General features: G+C 32.0%; 3 protein-coding genes across 5 annotated transcripts; 1 reads left to right on the forward strand and 2 right to left on the reverse strand.

Annotated features, from left to right (window-relative positions):
• Positions 1–122: 122 nt before the first annotated feature.
• LOC113859278 (olee1-like protein) lies at positions 123–964 on the forward strand. Its single transcript, XM_027492088.1, is given in 5 exon segments — positions 123–177; positions 180–255; positions 408–514; positions 715–900; positions 903–964. Coding segments are annotated over 5 exon segments (486 nt in total).
• A 2,703-nt stretch (positions 965–3,667) lies between these two features.
• Positions 3,668–4,982, reverse strand: LOC113859910 (cyclic dof factor 4-like). Its single transcript, XM_027492571.1, has 2 exons — positions 4,526–4,982; positions 3,668–3,687 (listed from the first exon to the last, which is right to left on the reverse strand). The coding sequence occupies exons 1-2, from the start codon at positions 4,980–4,982 to the stop codon at positions 3,668–3,670; spliced, it is 477 nt and encodes a 158-aa protein (XP_027348372.1).
• A 6,569-nt stretch (positions 4,983–11,551) lies between these two features.
• LOC113857733 (protein SCAR1) lies at positions 11,552–19,664 on the reverse strand. Of its 3 annotated transcripts, none has more exons than XM_027489895.1 (9): positions 19,188–19,664; positions 17,776–17,939; positions 16,464–16,587; positions 16,041–16,173; positions 15,849–15,916; positions 12,825–15,759; positions 12,619–12,732; positions 12,040–12,147; positions 11,552–11,956 (listed from the first exon to the last, which is right to left on the reverse strand). In XM_027489895.1, the coding sequence occupies exons 1-9, from the start codon at positions 19,340–19,342 to the stop codon at positions 11,906–11,908; spliced, it is 3,852 nt and encodes a 1,283-aa protein (XP_027345696.1). In that variant the 5' UTR covers positions 19,343–19,664; the 3' UTR covers positions 11,552–11,905. The 3 variants fall into 3 exon arrangements, 2 of the variants coding, with proteins under 2 accessions (XP_027345696.1, XP_027345698.1); XR_003503297.1 differs by having other exon boundaries at positions 11,585–11,956; positions 12,615–12,732; XM_027489897.1 differs by lacking the exon at positions 19,188–19,664 and having other exon boundaries at positions 11,566–11,956; positions 16,464–16,598; positions 17,776–17,893.
• Positions 19,665–20,894: the final 1,230 nt, after the last annotated feature.

Here is a 20,894-nt window from a genome sequence, read left to right on the forward strand (position 1 = left end):
ACTTCTGAAAATGGTGGAACATTAATGGCATAAAATGGAGCTTTCAATCCTTTGCACACAATCCTCCTCTGCATCAATCTCCATCCAAACCCAAAAAAGAAAAAGAAAAAGAAGGATTCAGGATGGCCAAGTCTATCATCATCATTGCCTCTGCCCTTTGTTTCTTGTCCTTCTTTGGTTCCGCTTCTTCATTGAAGGCACTGTTTACTGTGACACATGCCGCACCCAGTTCCTCACCAGGGCCAGCGAGTTCATGCATGTTACATATAAATAATTCAACTTTTTAATTTAACCCGTAACAACATTGTATATAATTAGAATTTTTACATAATTAAACTCTTATTGAAGATAGAAAAACTAAATATTACTGCATGTTGTATATGTGTGATAAAGAATTAATGCGATAGTAATGAAGGTGCAACGGTGCGTGTGGAGTGCAAGGAAATTGAAGATGGCAACGTGACATTCAGCAAGGAGGCAGTGACTGATGAAAGTGGATCCTACAAGGTTGAGGACTACACCGCCTCACGCCAAGGACTCGACGTCTGCATAGGTGGACTAAACAAAACTGGACATATGTGGGCAGCTAACTTTAAAATTGAATAGACAATGATATCATGTTAAAAAATTTGGGCCTAACTCACTTCTAAAAGAGAAGAACTACCTTAGTATTTAGGAGTATTCTGGTTCTATTCCAGACTAACGTGAGACGTCTTAACAGAGATCATGAGGAGGAGGAAACTTGCGAGGTTAAGCTTGTGAAGAGTAGCAGAGATGACTGTGGAGATGTTGATTCAGAATCTCACATGAAACAAGCTGCAAGAATCAGCCTCACCAAGAACAATGGAATTGTGTCCCCAATTCGCACTGCAAACCCTCTTGGTTTCTTGAAGAAGGATCGTCTCCTGTTTGCACTCGAGTTCTCCAAGAGCTTGCACTTCTTGATGATGGCACCCTCGCTTGAATTAACTAAACTTCATCATAGATTAACCAATCAATACTTAAAGGAGGGATTAATCTTAATTTCTTAACTCTTTTTTTTATATGATGATCATATACATGCATATATATATATATGTGTGTGTGTGTGTGTGTTAAAGGAGAGGGATTCGTTCCAAGCCTTGAAGCTTCCTTTATATGAATGGATCCTTTGGCTGTTTCTTGTTCGTAGGGTTTGGATGATTGACCTTTTGCTGGTTCGTGTAATCAGCATATTTCACCTTCAAAAAAATATAAATTTAACGACTCCAATGTTCAAATATCGTCTTGGATGTGTGTTCTCAACTTTCTCTTGGCTCTTTCAAAGCATTCAAAGTCCAGCGGTGAACAAAAGGGGAAGAAAAGTTAACAATAGAATCGATTGTTTTTAGTATTGTGATAAAATAAGTGTTATTTATTAATTTTTTTTGTTTTTATTAAAAATATTTATATGATATAAAAAATTGAAAACTTTTTTTATTAAGAAAAATATTATAATAAAAAAAATTACGTTTTTTAAATTAGTTTAATTTTTATAATTATTTTTTGCTCATCTAAAAACATTAAATCTTTTTTTTATTTTATCTTTTATCTTTTTTTCATTTTCTTTTATTTATTTTCTCTCTCTTTCACTGTTTATTCAAACAGCATTGAAGTGTTAAGAATTGAAGTGCTAAGAGTATAATAGTAATTTAACTTTATATTTACTTTATTTTTTCATATTTTAGGAAAGTTTATTAATTTTCTTAGTAAGACTCAATAAATAAGAGTAAGATTCACGTCATTAGGTTGACTAGTTAATTTAAAAGTAATATTTTATTTAAAAAATCTTCATAAAATAAGCTTTTATGTTGACTTATTAATTAGACCAAACTTCTTGAGTCAACTTAGGCCAAGTACTTACAAAGCTTATCTCAATTTGTCTTATTTCCCCCCCCCCCCCCCTTTTTATTAATTTACTTATAAGTATAGATTCATTAGTTAACCTATTTAGAATTATTTTCGTAACCTTAATTAATAAATTTTAATATAAAATAGACTTTTAAACAAATTTTTGGATCAAATTAAGGTTCTTACTAGGACTTAAAAAAACCTATTTCAGCAAGTAAGCAGAAAAAAGTCGAACCTTTAATTTAGAAAATATGTCAGACGCAGAGTAAAGCCTAAACTGTTTTCTCATGATAATTAATAGCCAGGTTTAGAGTCAAATTTCGGGATACTTCATTAATGGAAGAAATAATATTTCTTATAAATAAGCTACAACGGAGAATTGACACTACAGTAGGTTCAAATTGGATCACCTAAGAGAGAGTTAGATTAAAATTATAGAAAATTAAGTTAATCTATTGGGTATAATTCATATTACTAAAGCTATAATTTTGGACATATTTAATTTTATTAATTTTGATTTCATGATTTTTCATTCTTTAAAAATTTGACATTAGCCGACACATAATACAGTGTTTTCATTGAAGAAAAATTCTATAGCAACATCCAGCATACAGCAATTTGTTTGGGTTTGCTACCCTTCTTTTTCCCGTTTTACAGCACACGTGAGTTGTAATGCACTGTAAAGTAAAGATAGATCATAAACATTTACAATTCTCTATTTAAAAAATAAAATTGTGATCAAACGATAGAATTTCACCAATAATAGCATAGATTTAAATATATAGATGCAATGTATTAAAATAATAAAAGTATTAATCCAAAAAAAATCATATATTAATCATTCATTATTCGACCTATTTTCTTTAATGTAAACTTAATTTAATAAAAATGAAATTACTAATAATAAATATTATAAATATATATCTTTAAGATACATTATATTAATAAATAATTCAATAATATGATATAAAAAAGTAATATGTATGATTGATCGATATATATTGTTTATTAACATAGATTTAAAATAATAATAATTTAGTTTTTATAAGATAAATTAAATTTATATCAAATGAAGCTAGGTACACAGCTAATTAACTTTTATTTTTAGGGTAATGATCTGTTTCCAACGGTTTAATCAAATCAATAATATTCCGTCTATCGAACAAAAGCTGTTTAATGAATGAAACAAGTGGAAATAAAATACTAATGAGGCTACAATTATTTGACCACAATTATCATTATAAAACATAAAATTGGAATCTTTCTTTTATTTTAAATTCAAACTATTTTCTTAAATTTATATTGATTACGTAGAGTAAACTTTTTGGCCGGCCTTTAGAGCCAAGTTGTGTATAAAAGAGGGTTAGATTCCCTAATTTTCAAAGCAAAGAGAAAAAAAATAATAGTAAATAAACTACAATTTGCACTCAAATTTTCGTGTTTAATGTGTACTTTTATATAAACTTCTCTCTTTCTTTGTCATGATTTGACCATTTCCTCTGTTTACGTTTACATCAAACGATGTAGCTTTCGCGGATCGCAAGTCAAAGCAAATGAATTAAGGTACTTGAATTTTGTAGATTATGTATGAACTAGCTAGGCATGTAGGTGAGAAATAATCTGAACCGTTCACGTCTCCAATAGCCAGAACAAGATCTCTATTCATTGGCTGTGCCCTTTTCTTTTTTCTAGCGATTCACATCTTCATAATCAGATAAGATTTAGAGTTTCACTGCACAGTTTCAATGTCCTTTGTTTGTATCTGATTCGGATGTTCTGTGATTTCGTGGATGATCATTTATTGACATTCATGTTGAGCTGCATTAATTAACAACCAATTCTCTTAAGATAATTTCTGACCATTTGATAACATTTTAATATAATATGCAGAAAGGGATGCTCAAATATTAATTATATATACAAAAATTCTTATTTTCCTACAACACAAAAAAATAATTGGGGCATCGCTATTTTAATTTGGTCATGTATTCAGGAAAGTTGGAAAATTTGGGAGTTCCATATTGAAGTTTTCATGTCTTTAATTTATAAAAAAAAATTAGCTCACAGTTTCCTCTATACATGACAAGCAAAATGTCAAATAAACACTTTCGCTTCACAAATGAGAACGCGTTTTTCTTATGAAATCGCTATGGTTATGTGAATTAATTAATGAGATGAAATTTATCAAAGGATTGCTTATTTTTCTCTCATCTTTTTCATTTTTTTTTTTGAGATCATGTGAGAGTAGAAGAGCCTAATAAAAAAAAAAGGACAAGAGGTAGTTTTAGGGTTGTCACCTCCAATACGTATATGTAACAATTAGTGTAAGTGTTGATTTTTATGGTAAATATTAACTAGGTCAGTCAAAAAAAGTAACAATTCAGTTTTCATTATTTTTAATAAATTTATAACATTTTTTAATAAACAATATTATTAATTTCTTAATTATAGTATCTTAAAGATACTGATTAGTTAACGAAACCCTATCTTTATTGATAAATTGTTATAGTTGTTGGGTTTTTATTTAGAAATAATACATAGAAAAACAACGACCAAATTTTATATACCCATAGAAGAGAAAGTAAAATTAAACTGAAAAAGTTCATAGGGTGCAAACAAAGAATAAAAGAAGAGAGAATTTAACAAGGTGGCCAACCTGAACTCGTCTTCCGCCTCTTGGACGGAAAAAGCTGCCGGAAATCAGCATGAGACACGGTGGCAACATGCCATTCATCCAAAACCAACCCCTCATCCAAACCGAACTGTTGGATGGTGGATGCACCATCCACAAACCCGTCGGCACCAGGGCACGGTGGTTTGGCCTTTCGCCGGCCGGCACCCACCGGCACGTTGCGAAGGGCCCCACCAGCTGTCCAGTATCTCTGGCAGCCCTTGCAAAAATGCCTAGGCTGATTAACGTTGTAATTATTGAAGTAACAAAACTTTGTTTCCATGCTCTTGCATCTTGGGCATGCTATGATCTTATCTGGCCTCTTCTCTCTCCCTTCTTCACTTTCTTTTTTTTCTTCCTTTATTTCTCTACCATGCAACGTAATTGTTGTCCCAAATAGCTTAATGCCTTCACTGTCTTGACTACTTTGTACTTGAGCCATTTTAAGAAGAGAGAGAGAGAGATTATTCTCAGTGGAGAAGGTTTTAGGTTGGGATTGAAGAGGGAAAGATTGTGAAAGTGCTTTTATATATGCATAGGGGAATAAAGGTAAAAGTGCTTAGTAGTTAGTACAATCATAAACCATGGGTCCTTGGCAGAAAATCCATGTGATAAACGCCAAAACGTAGGTGGGATATAAAGTGGGTTGCCAAATTAAACTAAAGAAAGGAGAAAAGAAGAAAAGGGAAAAGGGTTTGAGGGGAATAGAAAAGCTATGGATGAGCTTTTTGTACACATCAGTAGTCTACGTCAAGATCATGCACTGCTATGGAGTATACATACAACCTGGCCCAATCCAGGTAGATCGCTTACAAAGTGTAAAAGGTGGACGATATTAATTTGACAAAAAAAAAGGGACAATATATTATTATCACTATTTTATAGATGGATAGAGAAAAGGGAAGATGAGAAGTAGCTTATTGCATTTAAATTCTACTTAAAAAAAGTAAGTCAGATCAAAATTATAATATAAGCTAGCCAAAAAGGATATATATACATGGGGTTGAAATTTTTTCACATCAGTGTAAGTTTTAAAATTTTTATACTTAATTTAAATCTTTTATTTAACTTAAATTTAATGGAGTATAATTTATTACTTTAAAAAATTTTAAGGAGGAAAAACAATGGAATATTGTATATTAATTATTTTTCTTTGAGACATGCATTGATGCAAATTGCAAATTTGTGATTGAAAGTTTGGAAATTAAACAAGGATGTTAGTTACCTGACCATAACAGGTAATTAAGTAATATCCACAAAAGCTGTAGAGAATGATTCGTTAATATTTGTTTAGATGAGTTATTAATTGGGTGATGCTATCCTCTGCAATCCGTTCGAGCGTGAGTCACACACTGCAACATATAATTATAAATTAGTCAAGTCAATTTCAGAATAAAGCCTTAACTTTTGGAAAAACAAAACTATACAACATCAATCTCAATAGGTGAAAAAACAAAACTATATTTAAGTTTAGTTTATTTAAAGAAAAAAATTAATTTAGTTCTTTATGGTTATAATTATGTGTCAAAATTAATTTTTAAAAGTTTTAACTATTAAAATAATTTTTTAACAATTTTCATACTTTTTAAAAAGTTTTAGTTAATAAATTAAGGATTTTGTTAATCTTAACTATTAAGCTTAAGTTTAAGCGTTCTAAAATATAAAATTTTTATGAAAAGTATATTTATTAGATTAAAGTTATAAAAGAATAATTAATGTTTATTCTTTCCATAAAGGTTAACTATTATTAATTGATTATTTTCACCTTTAAGATTTGAGATTAACAATTTTTATAAGCAAATATATTAATCTTTATCAAAGATTAAATGGGTAAAATATAGTTTCCTTTAAAAACTCTTTACTTAAGTACTGAAAAATGAAAAGAAATATATATTAAATATATTAAGTTTAGATCTAAATGGCATTTATTGTAATTACTTTATTTTAAAAGAAATGAAAATGGTAAAATTTCAAGAAACTTAACAGCATGACTAGAACTAAATTAGAGGAAAATCTGAAATTAACATTCTTATATATAAAAGGTAAGATTTTATATTTGACTTTCTTTTCTTAAAATTAAAGTACCTTTTAAAGGATAAATATAACACTAATTATTAAAAATTCCTAAACCCTAAACCATATATAAAATTGTTAACATTTCAATAATTCTTTTTAATTATTATTATATTTCCTTTTTTAAAGTGGGAGTGAATTATAAAGAAATATTTTAGCCATAAAAGAACTTACATTACTAAAAAAATGTAGAAATTTTATTGGTTTTTAGTTTTGAAATATTATAAAAATATATGTTTTCATCTATAGTACAAAAATTAAAATTTTATTATTTTAGTTACATATAGAAATTTTGAAAGTGTGACTCTTTTAAAAAATTTAAATTTTTTTTAAAAGCTATACTCTAGTTGTGAGTTGGGATGCCCCCAATTAAGTGATCTAGGCTTGGCTTTTTGTGCCTTTTAAAAAGGCAGTAGAACCATGTAGGTCGGTGGTCACGAATGAGATTTTAAGTAATTTTTTTCAGTGGATTTTGATTGTTAAAGTTGCATGCTCCTAATGGCATTTGGTAGTACTTTTCATACAAAAAGCTAACTTTCCAGGCTCCAATAGACTTTTTTTAAGAAACTTTAATGTATCTGCATATTTTAAAAAGTTTTATTAAATAAAATATATTTAAAAATATGATACTTGATTTTTTTTAATAACAGTAAATATCTGACAACATAGTTTTAAGAACTTTTTAAGACAATAAATCAAGGACCGAAATTCTCTCCTGTTTTAGCGCAAACTCGACGATCCAGTTAAGTAAAATTTTACATTTTAGCTTAAGTAAATTTTTTTTACTTAAATAAAAATGTAAAATCAACTTGACAGAGTTCAGCTACCGAAGAGAATCTAGATTCATAAAACAATAGCTATAAAAAGATTTAGATGCACCTGGTTGCCTTTCTTCCTTTGCCATCAAATATAATTTTTAGTTGTGGGTCAAGTTCCCTTTTAGTACGCAACGTTTTATAGGATATTTTGATACGCCGTCTCTTTACTAAAGGAGTTTTCATATTATTAATTTGGAAAGTGATCACATTTCCAGCTCATTACTCCTTTTTATAATGAAGATTAGGAAGCATCGATTTGCATTCTTTATCGATAAAAGATACACTTTTTCGTTATGATTCTTTTAAAGTCAGTCAGTACACATTCTCTTATTTAGTCCCTCTTCAATTTTATAAGGCAAAGTTATGTCGGACCTTAAATTAATCACTGTCATAGATTTCTATTTCTATTAGAATAAGAGAACAAGTTTCATTGTTGTTCTCATAATCCGGTCACAACTAATTATATTTCTTTTTAATTTTTTTCTCTTTGATGTAAACTACTTATATTTTTTACTTAATATCGTACAAAACTTAATGAAAATGTGGCTCATTTCTGTTCTGTTTCTTTTTTCATCTGTTCAAGAGTTTATCTATCGAATAATAGAAAATCGCCACTCAGAATTCATACAATACGTGCTTAAAATTCTTGCACTACATAGACTGCTCATTGACAAAATCATAAAATATCGTGCGGCTTTATGCATGATGACTGATATCAACAATAAGATAACTGCAACAAGGCATAAGACAAAGGAAAAAACCAGCAAAGTGCCATCCTAAAATAAAAGAAAAATGGGAAACATTAGTAAGAGTATACTCGGGTGTATTATTACAAGTATTTTTAGTATTTACGTCAACTTATAAAATAGACCTTTTATTGTGGTAAAATTTTAATTTTTACTAAAGAAACAATTCAAAAAGTACTCATAACTACGTAAATTAAAACTTAGCAAGTAATAGAAATATTAATGTTCACCAACTTTCCCCTTGGACACAAAGGTTGTGCTGCAGTACTCACAAATCGATGGCGATGGAGATGGAGCACGAGATAAAAGCTGAATCTTTAATGCAAATTGAGGATCTTCTACCTTGACATGAATACCCTTCAGAGATTCAGCTTGTGCCTGGATCCTCAACTACCCCTTTCTCAGCATCAAGTTTTGAATGACTAATGGCAAAGATTTTAGGAGGATAGGAATTGCCAATCATGATTTACATATATATTATGGATGAAAGATAAGATAAAAAAGGGTAAAATTATATAAAGGGTATCTTAACATGTAACTATAAAAACAATAACTCGTGTGACACCATGGGTATCTTGCAAGATGAACATGAAAGGGCATAGATTTGTCTCTAAATTAAAATTCCTATGAGGAGAGCAAAACCTCTTATGTTTAAAAAACTTGTCTTACTAGAAGAATTTTGTGATCATTACTCATTTTTCCTGGTTAAGTTGTTGCATGCTATTCTCCAAACAATTTTTGTGAGAACAAGTGAGCATAGCGTTAAGAACTTGCATTGAGATTAATGATGGTCTCTTAGGGATTTTTCCAAGTCAAGCATTAGAACGAAGGGGGGGCATTGAAAAGGTGTTTATTTCGAAGAAACCAATCATCCCTACGCCAAAATCAATCTTATGATTCAAACTTTTTTTAATAAAATATCTTCTTGTGGTGAGTATAGTTTGTGCTATTATTAGCAATTTCAAGATATTGATTAATAACTTGGGTTGATATGTCATTATGATATCATTCAAACTCTTAACGTCTTTTTTTAAGGTGGAAAAATAAAGCTTGTATTTAATTGTTATTAATTTAGTTTTAATTACATTGTATAGATAACCTATTTTATATATATATATATATATATATATATATATATATATAATTTTATGTCGCTAGCGCTTATGTTTTATTAATAATTAAGAATCACTTAATGTATTTTCTATTAAATACTCAAGTTATTCAACAATAAAATACTGATAATGTTTATTAGGTTCAAACAGTATTAAGTATTTTTATTTTTTTTTACCTTTAAGTTAAATCTTAAGGTTAGTTTGTTTTTGGTGAATCTTTAGGCTTGTTGAAGATCCTATTTTTAAATCATATCACAACATTATATTATTTTTATCTGTTAATTCCATTTATATGAATTACAATTTTTTTTTTAAGTGTAAACATTGATATTTTCGTCTTTAATTTTATATATAGAGAATTGTTTTAATATTTAACATTATTTATTTTAATTATTTTTTATAACAATTTTATGAACTTTTGATATCGAAAAGGTCAAAATAATATATTTTAAAAAAATCAGAAGTAAAATGAATGTCATTTTATAAAATTAGGTATTAAAATAAAAATTTTATAAAATTAAAAATTAAAATAATCAATACTTATAATTTAAGAGACTAAAATAAGTATCCACTCCATGAATTATTATTGAAAAAGTTAAGTTGTTAATGACATTAATCATTATCATAATTCATTGCATCACCAAAAAATATCAATTACTAATATTGAACAACTTGGTATATTTTTTAAAATAAAAATAAATTTTAAGTATACACAGTGAGTTTATATTAACAGAATATTATATCAACATATGATTTTATTAATTTAAAATGTTAATATTTACTATTAATAATTTACATGTTTGTATAATACATTATCTATTCAATGAGACCTTTAAATTTTATATTAATAATTTATTTTTTATTAGATAAAGTCATATTAATAAAGACTGTTTTAATGCTTAATAATTTTTTATTTATTAATAAATAATAATTTTTTTTGTGCTATCACATCAACTAAAATTTCTTTATTTTTTTAACATAGTTTTGAGACCATGAATAAGATAAAGATCGAATTCGATACTAAATATAAGGATATATACGTTAGAATATTCTTTTGATATATAATTAACTTTTTTTAAAAAATAATTGTTTGAGGAAAATAACTTTTTCAGCACTGTAGTCTTTTTCTTCAAGCTCCACCACCGGTTCCTGTCCTGGAATCGTCACAGACCATTAATGTTTAAACTTTAAACTCAACTGAAAGGTTAAGGTTCTATATATATATAACACTACGATTAACATGTGGTAAAGCCAAAACTTGAGAGACTAGAGAACTCCAAAGAAACAGTACCCAAAAAAAGATAACTCGACACTTTGGTTAATTATGATGAGTAGTGAAATAAATCGAACTGTCAATATATAATTTTATTTTAACACAAATGAATTCCATTAATTACACATTGTTCATTCCACTAGTTATTTATTTATTTATACTTCTGATGCAAAATGAAATTATACAAGTACCAATGTGTGTTACATTTTATTTTCTTCCAAATTTTAATTTCCTCGTTGACCTATGACTTTTTTATTTTGTTTCTAAAAATAATTCGTGATGGCTTTTATGTATTCTTTTCAAACCCATCATTTCTCAACATTATATATCCCAGGACACTTTTTAAAATGATAATTGAAAAGGATATTCAGAATTTTCAAAGTGAATTGAGAACATATTTGGTTAAAAATTATCATTCAAAAAATTTAAGATCAATCTTAAATGAAAGAATTAATTTAAACGATACATCTTATTAATCTTATATTTTAAAACACTTAAGATGTAATCGTTGTACTTCTAAATCTTCTAAAAACTTTTAAAAGCGTTATAAGTAAATAATTAAACAATAAACTCACTCATATTTTAGGACATTTAAGTTATGATGATTTAGTGATTCTTTTTTATAACAAAGAAGTGTGTTCTAAACAAGTACTTAAACGATTGACCGTATTAGCAAGTGTTAATTCAAGTGGAATGTTTTGTCAATCCAATATTTTGGGACGAGTTATTATAATATTGTACTTTATTTTTTTAAAATTTCTAAATAGATATTTAAATAACAAACTACTTTTAAATAAATGAATAAATTTAGATAAAACATCGAGTTACATGAGAGACAAAACTAAGTTGAATAATCTCATTAACACTTTAAAAGAGAATAACCTTCAATTATCAGCTAAAGAATAGGTTGGTGAGGGCAATGTGCACTCCAACTTGCTTGACATTTTCAAGATTATTTAGCAAGATAGAAAAATTGGACAAGAACATGACCAATCTTGTCGTTGAAAGGGAGATAATAATTAGAAATAAAGTCAAAGTATTCATAATTATCATTTTTCTTTTCTCAGGAACTTTTGTACAAACAGTCGCCTGGATTTGTAATCTCACAATAATATTGGGTCAGCCTGATTTCCCAGTTCAAAGATTCAAAGCAAAAACTAAGGAAGACATGAATTCATATGATAATGAATGAAACTATGAGAAACTGGCTGATGCTGCTGCACTACACTTTATAACAGATAGACAAGATTTATTCACACATGCGTACATAGAACAAAGCCTCATGCAACTTCACTTCAAGAGGCTAAAAAACGTAACAAGTATGAAATATATATATTTATATATTATGTATCGCTCCAGTTATCATCATCTTCACCATCATCGCTGGCAACAACCTGAAAGTTCCTCCATTAAGGACACATGTTAGATATTAAATGCAGACACCAAAACAGTAGGGGGAAAGAGGAATGAGGAATACCTGACGGATTGCATTTGCTTTCTCCAAAATTGCAGTAACTTTAACGTTTGCAGTGGGGCCGGTTGTATCATTTGACTTTCCCGTTACTGTGGGCCTCAGGTTGAAGGCCTGAACCAATAAATGACAAGCCAATGCAAAATGTTAACTACAACAAACATGATTGTTCTTTTCACAACTTAATTAGCAAGACCACGTTGCTGGTCAAATTTGTCTAGTTTTCCATCCAGCAATGAGAAGTGGAAACATAATAGTTACTTGTTCATCATTTATTAAATCATGAATAAATTTACATTTCAGTGGTCCCAAGTTATCATCAGATGAATCATCCACTAATAAATACATCAAAATAGTCCCCCCAATGTGCATTTCTAATTTGGAGAAATAATTAGACGATGAAACAGTGGACCTATGTAAGAGGGAAAAGCTTTTTCAGCGCCTATTTTCTTCATTCACATCAAGTGAACTGAAGACTTCACTTAAAGAAATTAAATTATGTCCCACTTGAACCAACCAGTGTTGGTAAAAATTCAAGTATTTAATGACCATTTTGAGGTATTAAATCATTAAATGTGTACTTACTTTTGTTCTGATTTGATACAGGAAATCCTCCCTTTCATCTGTCTCCTTTCCCATTCTCAAATGGTTTGCTTCCGTCTGACCATTCAGCTTCTGCCGATCCAGCTGCAGGGAAGGCTGAACAAGATGAATAATATGTAAGATTCTAATATCCACCATGGTTGCAAGTGCGCAATGTTTGAGAAAAAGAGGCAAGACCAAATGAGTACCTTCTCCTTTAATTTACATATAATGTTGTCATAAGATTCATGACCATTGTGATTAATTTCGATTTGCTCAACCTCAGAGAACCTAGGTTGCTGGAAGATAGTAAGAAGACTTGGATCATTAATATTTTCAGCATCTTCAGACATAAAATGCTGCGTCGCATTTGTCATATCCAACTGTGGTTTTGAGACCCGCCATTCTGTGGTAGGAAGTGGAGGAGGAGGAGGTGGTGTAGGCTCTGCATGACTATGTGATACAACGGTATTATTGCATTTGGAATCATTATTATTCCCTCTCTCAAGTGCACGATTAACATTATCAAAACTTGGAAAATCAAGTAATGGCCCAGATAAAGATTGTTCCACACCACTCGTAGTATATGTACCATGTCCATTTTTTACGTTGGCGTCGTCATTGGACACAGATTCAGCAGATGACCTTTTGTGAGGAGAATCATGTACACCTTGGTCACTGCTTTCAGCAGTTTCATCAGATTCCCACTGATCAGAATTATAGTCAGAGTGAGGGCTATGGCGATCATCATCTGATATGTAAGGAGATGATCTACAGAAAGTGTCATCATCATCAGAGTGAGAGCCTGCATCATCCCGAGGAATGGAAGATTCTGGGACCAACTGGAACGAAGGAAACATATCCCTTAGGCTTTCATGACGATTACTGCCATCAGGAAATTTTAGTTTGAGTTTGGATGTCTCTAGTCCACTGACAGGATGGAAGGATATTTTCATATGTTCAAGTGGAGGTGAAGGAGGAAGTGAATTTATGGGATATCCTGAACTAACTTTCTCTTTCAAGGTTGTCTCAGGAAGTGACTGTCCTACAGTGCCATTTTGTCCACTCTGCTCCAATATAACAGACTTCAGAGCATTATAATGGCCAGATTTTTCATCAAAAGAAACTTTCCGTTGAAAGCTATTTGTCAATAATCTACGACTAAGTCCAAACACACGTGATAAGTTTTCACCATTTCCATGGTCGGGTTCAGTACAGTCCTTCGGCTCAGCAGCAGCTGGGAGAGCACTTCCAGGTGCATGTACCCTGACATCCCCCAAACTGTTCCTCTCAGTTTGACCAAATCCCTGCTGAGAACTGCCAGTGGTCTTTTCAGAGACACAAGCTTGGTCATCCTTATGGCTTGATGTTAAGAATTTCGAACTCTGTTCCTTTAGATTCTGTTCAGCAACCTCTCCTGATGATTCCCGTTCCTCTTTATAACCATTACTCTCTTGCATTATTGAATTATGACGTGAACCACCATCTGCTTCACCTTTTGTACTCAATGATCCTTGACTTAAAGAAGTTGACTTGTTAAAGTCAGGAGGTTTTGATGGCTCAAGTCCTAATAATCCACCATTGGTCCAGAACCTAACTGAATTATCAGCCAAAGAGTCACTGAGAGTCTCTTCATTTTTGCAGATATTGTTGCTGATTGTACTTGCTTCATCTGGTAAGTTAGAGATTTTGGAATCAGAAAATGATCTACCAGTCTCAATTGGAGCTGACACTGTATCATTAACAGCAGAAGAACTAACGGTATCAGCGCATACTGAGTGATCAAAAACAGAATTTCCACATGTGACAGGAACCTGTTCACAAGCAGGAGTCTCAGAGGTATACGAATCAGCTATACTCTTGGTTATTTCATTCCTAAGAGAAACTACTGATGAACTCAAAGATGCCAAATTAGAAGCATGTGGCTCTGATATGAATGGAGGAATTTCTTGCAATGAGTCGGGCAAATTTCTAAACTTTCCTTCGTTTAAGGTTGTAGTGTCTCTGCTCATCTCTTCACTAAAAGGAACATCTGATGGACTCACAGCTGTCAAATTAGATGCATGTGGCTCTGATGTGACAGGAGGAATTCCTTGCAACGAGTTGGGCAAATTCTCAAATGTTTCTTTGTTTATGGAAACAGTATCTCTAGTCGGCTCTTCATTGTTCAGAACATCTGATGGACTCGCAAGTTCCAAATAAGATGCATGTGACTCTGATGTGAGGGGAGAAATTTCTTGCAGTGAGTCAGGCAAATCCATCAATGTTTCTTTGTTTAAGGAAACAGAGTCTCTGGTCAAATTTTTGCTATCAAGAACATCTGATGGACTTACAGACCCCAAATTAGATGCAGGTGGCTTTGAAACAAGATCCAGAGGATGATTTTCTTGCAGTGAGTCAGGGAAATCCTTGCCCGTTTCTTTATTTAGTGGAACACTATAATCAGTTTGGGAAACATCAGATAAAGTTTTGTCAAATAAATTAGACGAAGCTTCAGTAACTCCATTTTCAAGGACGTGTGAAATGAACTGCTGCACCTCCCGTTTTGTTTCATAATCAATATCATTTTCAGATTCTGATTCGATGGTGTTAAGAGCATCCACATAATTATCAGGTTCACTATCAATATCATCAGTTTGAACCCTGTTGGAGACTGCTTTTAGGTTGCTTTCTTCATTGAATAGGACATGACTGTAGTCAACATTTGTAAAGGTAACAGCCTCATTTGCATGCATATCTGTGCCATGATTTTCCACAATCCTCTCTGGAGTTTTATCTCTATCACAGGTTTGGCTCTTAGATTCCACTATCTCTTCCTTTTCATCCCAAGTAACACCTGATGAACTAGAGGCAACTTGCTTTTCCAATGAATCATGTGAAATACTATCATCTATATGAGGAGATAATGAATGCCGAATATTGGTTTTCTGTGCCAACCTCGGAGAAGATAGTTCTTTATAATCTGGCTCATGAGATTGCATAGTATTACTGGGATGGAAAACACATTCAATGTAGCCACCACCAGACCTTGAATCAAAAGAATTTGAATGATGTTCCAGATCTGATTTCATAGTCATATCTATTGTGGAGGCTGTTTGTGAGGAAGAAGTTCGTCCATTGATAGAGGAAGAAATAAATTGCATTCTGGAAGAAATATACTATGTAAGTGTTGATTTCGAATTAAAAACATATATTCCATTAGTAAGTGTGCAATAGACACGTAGATGTACTACCTGCCACTACTGCTATGCATATGTTCACCCCTCAAAACTTCTCCATTCCTTCGTGATGACCTTTTCTTCTGTCCAACATTATTTATATAAGCACCAAGCAATTGTTGGTAAAGACACCAATGCATGCATATGGCAGGAATGCAACTGGTTAAAGATAATCTTTACATAGAAATGCTTGGATCATTGTATTACCTTGTTTTTACGGGATTTCCTTGCTTTTTCAGTCTTCTCAGAGTAAGATTCATCCCAGTCTGCAGATGCTCTTTTGAAGAATGTTGGATCCGAATATCGCCTGAAACAAGATCCTGGGCCACCAATATCGAATCTGATTGACACATGGAATATTTCATTAAGCAGTACAGGGCACTCATTTTAAGCTGGATTAGTTGACAGTACTTGACACTTTCAAAGCCAGGAAAACAGGAGAGAGTGAGGAAGGGAGAGAGAAGACCAAATAGAACAGGGATACCTCGTAACAGTCCAAATTTGAACAACACTGTAATTTTCTATCATCTAGTACTTGGAAACTAGTTTAAGCTGCAGTACCTAACTATTCTTGCTATTCTTAAACAGAAAGACAAAATGAGAAGAGAATCAAAAGAAATTTTGACATACTTATCAAGCAAGTGCACGCGTGGTGCGTCACGACATTCTTCATATGAATCCATAATAAAGTGAGGCAAGTCATTGTAAATGAAATGATTTCGAGCAGGTTTTATACGTGGATGCCATTCACAACCTGAAAGGAAACTGCTTTTTGTTAAGGACTCCTATACTGTTGGCATCTGAACAATGAAACCATGATCATAATTTAATGAATTAATCCATAACTTAGAATAAAATATATAGATATGTTATCTAAAAAAGTATGTAAAGCTAGCATACTGTCATAATTCAGCATGCATGCCAAACAAATCACATGGTACAAACAAGGTTTAATATTGGTCATACATAATCTTCATTATGTTGGATACAAAATGATTACCATATTCAACAATAATAATCAGCCTCCTATTTCATCAATGCACCTTGGCTCATTGAACAAATTGAGGACATGAATACTCAACCAACCACAGTACTTCCACCTTAAATATTTAGAGATCTCCTTACAATTTAAGAGCATGCACGCTAACAAAGACAAATTTTAACTATGACATACCCAAAGACAAATTAAATTTCTCAGAGCAATTTCCCTATGACAAAATGCAAAAGAGAGAGTGAAACCTGATCAAAGTGGATATCATGAACCATCAAAAGAAATAGAAAGAAAACATGTTTAAAACAACCTAACTTTCAATATGATCCCGCTGCCTGATCAGCATAATACTAGACAAACAAATGAAAGGTAGCATGTCCATTAAAGTGATGATTGGTATATTAAAAGATTCTATTCAAAGAAACATGTTTAAGAAGATTGTAATATAACCAAATACTTAACACAGGAATAACCATCTCAAGAGCTACTCTATTTGATTCACTCAGGATGTAATATGCCTATATGATATCAAAACTTCTAAAATAGTAAAGATTTACATCCAATGACATTAGTTAGGTTGTATTAATTTAAAAACATAACACTTTTGTCTTTGTTTGAGTTTTATTTTAAGATATATTTTGGCAGACCACATTTCAGAATTTGGAAATAGCCTCTCCGCTTTTGAGGGTAAGATTGTGTACATCTACCCTCCCCAAACCCCACTAGACGAGAGCCTCATACATTGGGCTGCCCTTTATATGATTTAGGACAAAAATATAGTCTATGCTTTTCAAAATTCTCTTCAGATTAAATTTGGTAAAGATACACCCTATTAAACAAAATACAAAGACCCTAACTTTCAGAAAGGAAATATCATCTTCTGAATAAAAAACATAATATTTCTAATAAATCCACATATTAGTATGAGATCATTGCCTAAAAGAACCGTACCAGCTGTATATGCAAAATGTATGTGGCTTGTTTGTGCCAATACAGCCTTCTCCAAGGCAGGTAGGGAAGCTTCAATGTTTTGAACACGAACCATCAATCTATGACTCCTAGAAGCTGTTGTCATGACTTGCTCCTGGAGACCATGAAAGACCTCTGCTGCAAAACTACAGTTTTGAAAAAGCTTCATCAGCTATGAACATCAACACAAATAACAGACGGAAAACTAGAACTACTTGAATTAAATCACATTCATCACATGTATATATTAAAGGTTACAACTTTCAAGAATCATAGAGTAAATGTCATGATTATCTGGAACTGTTAAATTATATTTATATTAGAGAATGGGGCACATACTGAACATGTAGACAGATGGTGGAATTGGATGAAAGGACACAGTCAGCATTGGAGAGATTAAATTGAATACAACACAAACGAAATCATCATTTATTTTAACTTTAAAATTTTTCTTGATTTATTTTAACAAATATGAAAACACAATATGGGATGTTATTTGAGACAAACCATAAGTAAGGCTTTACTTCGCCCAAAACTATCAATGATTACTGGCTACAACGCCAACAAGCTAAAGATAAATATGGGAACTTAAAACTCTAACTCTTTTACAACCATAGATCAATTATATTGAAACTTAAATCAAAATATACCCAGGTTTTGATTTATTATTCTTTAAATGATTGTTAGAGCAAATCATTTAAGCATCATGGTAAGAAATACTTGTGCTTGGTACAAAGGGAACAAGTTATATCCAAATTCGAACAAAATAAGTAGGGATTAAGACAGGGGAGGTAGGTGGCATATATCAGTAATGGAGTTCCAAAAGCTAGGAAAATTTAACACTGGCATTCAGATTAGTCATACTCCTTCCACTATGGACTATATCTAAAGCTGTTTTGCTGGGGTATAACACGGAATTAGCTCAGTTAAAAGAAAAAACCTCTAGAAGAAATGGAAGAAAGCACGTTTAGACTAATTCATTCCTCTTAAGTCTTAACCATTGCACCTCGTGGAACAACCTATGTCTAGCTGTGCGCAACCTATATAACAGTCTACAAAAAGCTTAAGTCCCTCGAATGGGAACGCTCAACCAAAACCAAAAGTCAAAGAGCATTTTGTCACCTTATAAATTTAAATTTGGCCCAAAACTGAAAAACAGACCTCAATTCCAACGGCTAAGTGTAAAGAAAAACTCAACCACATTCTGTTACGACTAAAACCAGCCTTCTCAGCAACACACAACCTCCAACCCCATTAAAGCCTCGAAACTACAGAAACCCAGAAAATAACGAACCCCATTTCCCAAACAACTACCATAAGGGTAAAAATTGAAAACTGCACCCATTTGAGTAAGCCCCAAAATAAAAAATTGGATATTGAAAGAAGAAACATACTCAGCAAGATCACCAAGTTGCCTCAAGATCCCAACAAGGCCAGCCACAGCAACACCATCCAGCACAGCTTTAGGGTCCTCTCTGCTACTCTCTCTGTACAGCTCAGGCTGCCCCAAACCGAACTCATTCCTCACCTCCAATCTCACCAGAGGCATCTTCCTCTCACTCAAACAGTGAAAACCCAAAACGGGTTTTCTTTCTTCTTTTTCCTTTTATTTTCCCCCTTCCCCTTCTATCTGATAAGTAGTAGTAACTTCCTTCTGTTTCTGAAACCAATGAATGTGCGTGTGGGACGGGAAGCAATAAATGAAGGAATTAAGAGAGAGAAATTAATCGCAAAAAATACAGAGAGAGATTTTTTATTTTTATTTATTTGGGAGTTTTTAGAGAGAGAAAGTAGGTGGGTGTCTGTGGATTGGAGCAGCTTAACTGCCGAAGAGAAGAGAAGAAAGAGTGAGAAAACAGGTTGAAGTGTACGGATCGGTGAGGTAAGGGAGAAGAAGGACATTGCCAACTCTGCAAGCCATTCTTGAACGGAAATCATTGTCTCACAAAACAGCGGGGGACCATTGAAAGTACTAAAATACCCTTCATTTTTTCACTCAATACCTTTTCTGTCCGGAAAGTGTTTGTGGTAAGATGAAATCTGAAATTACTGGTTTGGGTCTTGGAAGTGTGGCCAAACTCCCGACGTGGGAACCACAACCTTTTTGGGGTTTGGTCAAAATGGTAAAACGTAAAAAGCACCAAATCCTAAACATTTTTTTTTGTTTTTCAAGTTTAATTTAGGTCAACTTGCTTTTATTATTATTTTCCTATGAAAAAAAATATATTTTTTGAGGAAAGTGAGGGGTAGAATTCTACTGCGTGTGGAAGGGATAATGCGAGATAGTGATGTTTATGAACATCAAAATACGGTGCTTGGGGGGACAATTACGGGTGGAATGCTTTTCTGATATTTCGATTTCATGGATTTAATGCTAAAATCTACAAATTGTTTTATGTGGTCCGATATGTATGCCTAAAGCCTTAATTAGCTAAAACCTATTCAATATTTTGTATTATATTGAGAAATTGATGGATTTGGAGAGTACGTACCTAGATAGCCATTCATAAATGTATCATATGAAAACGGTTGATTTTATTTACTTGAGCTGCATTGTAATGGCAACTGCGTGTTACACTCTGTATGTAATCATTTCCTTTCCTGCTTCCTAATTAATTCAGTACTGATACACAGAGAGAGAGGATTGGCATAGCATGACATGGTCTGCTTAAAGCTTAAGTATGAAATTGGTATTAATAACAGTAAGGGGCAAAGAATTCATGTCATTTTGTCCTATGCCATATGCATTATAAATGTTTGTGATAAGGAAAGCTTTTATCTTTTTTTTCTAGTGAACAAATTGCAATCTACATTTTTAAAAAACCAGGTGATATATGAATATGATGTGATATACCAAAACTTGATATTTTGGTATATGATCAATCTGAGAAGAGAATGGTTAACAAAATAGAAAAACAAAATAATGATAGCCTATTTAAACAATAAACGATTCGTGAAGCAATTAACATCACTAACCAAAACAATAACTTTAGCAATTCTCACCAAATTGATAAATAAAATATGATCAACCGTCCCTTTCGCTGAGTCCGTAAGAGTTGACGAACAAATCCAGAGGTTAACCGTTTGGTGAAAGGTTTGAC

Source organism: Abrus precatorius, unplaced genomic scaffold, assembly GCF_003935025.1.
Source record: "Abrus precatorius isolate BTA unplaced genomic scaffold, Abrus_2018 Scaffold2, whole genome shotgun sequence".
Classification (NCBI taxonomy): Eukaryota; Viridiplantae; Streptophyta; class Magnoliopsida; order Fabales; family Fabaceae; genus Abrus; species Abrus precatorius.

Bases quoted from the DNA above. Each gene is read 5' to 3' on its own strand.
- LOC113859910 (XM_027492571.1), bottom strand. From the start codon at position 4,982: ATGGCTCAAGTACAAAGTAGTCAAGACAGTGAAGGCATTAAGCTATTT. The intron at 3,688-4,525 runs GTTGGCCACCTT...TAATTAATGCAG, and splicing joins GAGGCGGAAGACGAGTTCAG to CTCAACATGAATGTCAATAA.
- LOC113857733 (XM_027489895.1), bottom strand. From the start codon at position 19,342: ATGCCTCTGGTGAGATTGGAGGTGAGGAATGAGTTCGGTTTGGGGCAG. The intron at 15,917-16,040 runs GTAATACAATGA...AATGTTGGACAG, and splicing joins GGAAATCCCGTAAAAACAAG to AAGAAAAGGTCATCACGAAG. The intron at 12,148-12,618 runs GTAAGTACACAT...TTATTGGTTCAG, and splicing joins TGTATCAAATCAGAACAAAA to GCCTTCAACCTGAGGCCCAC.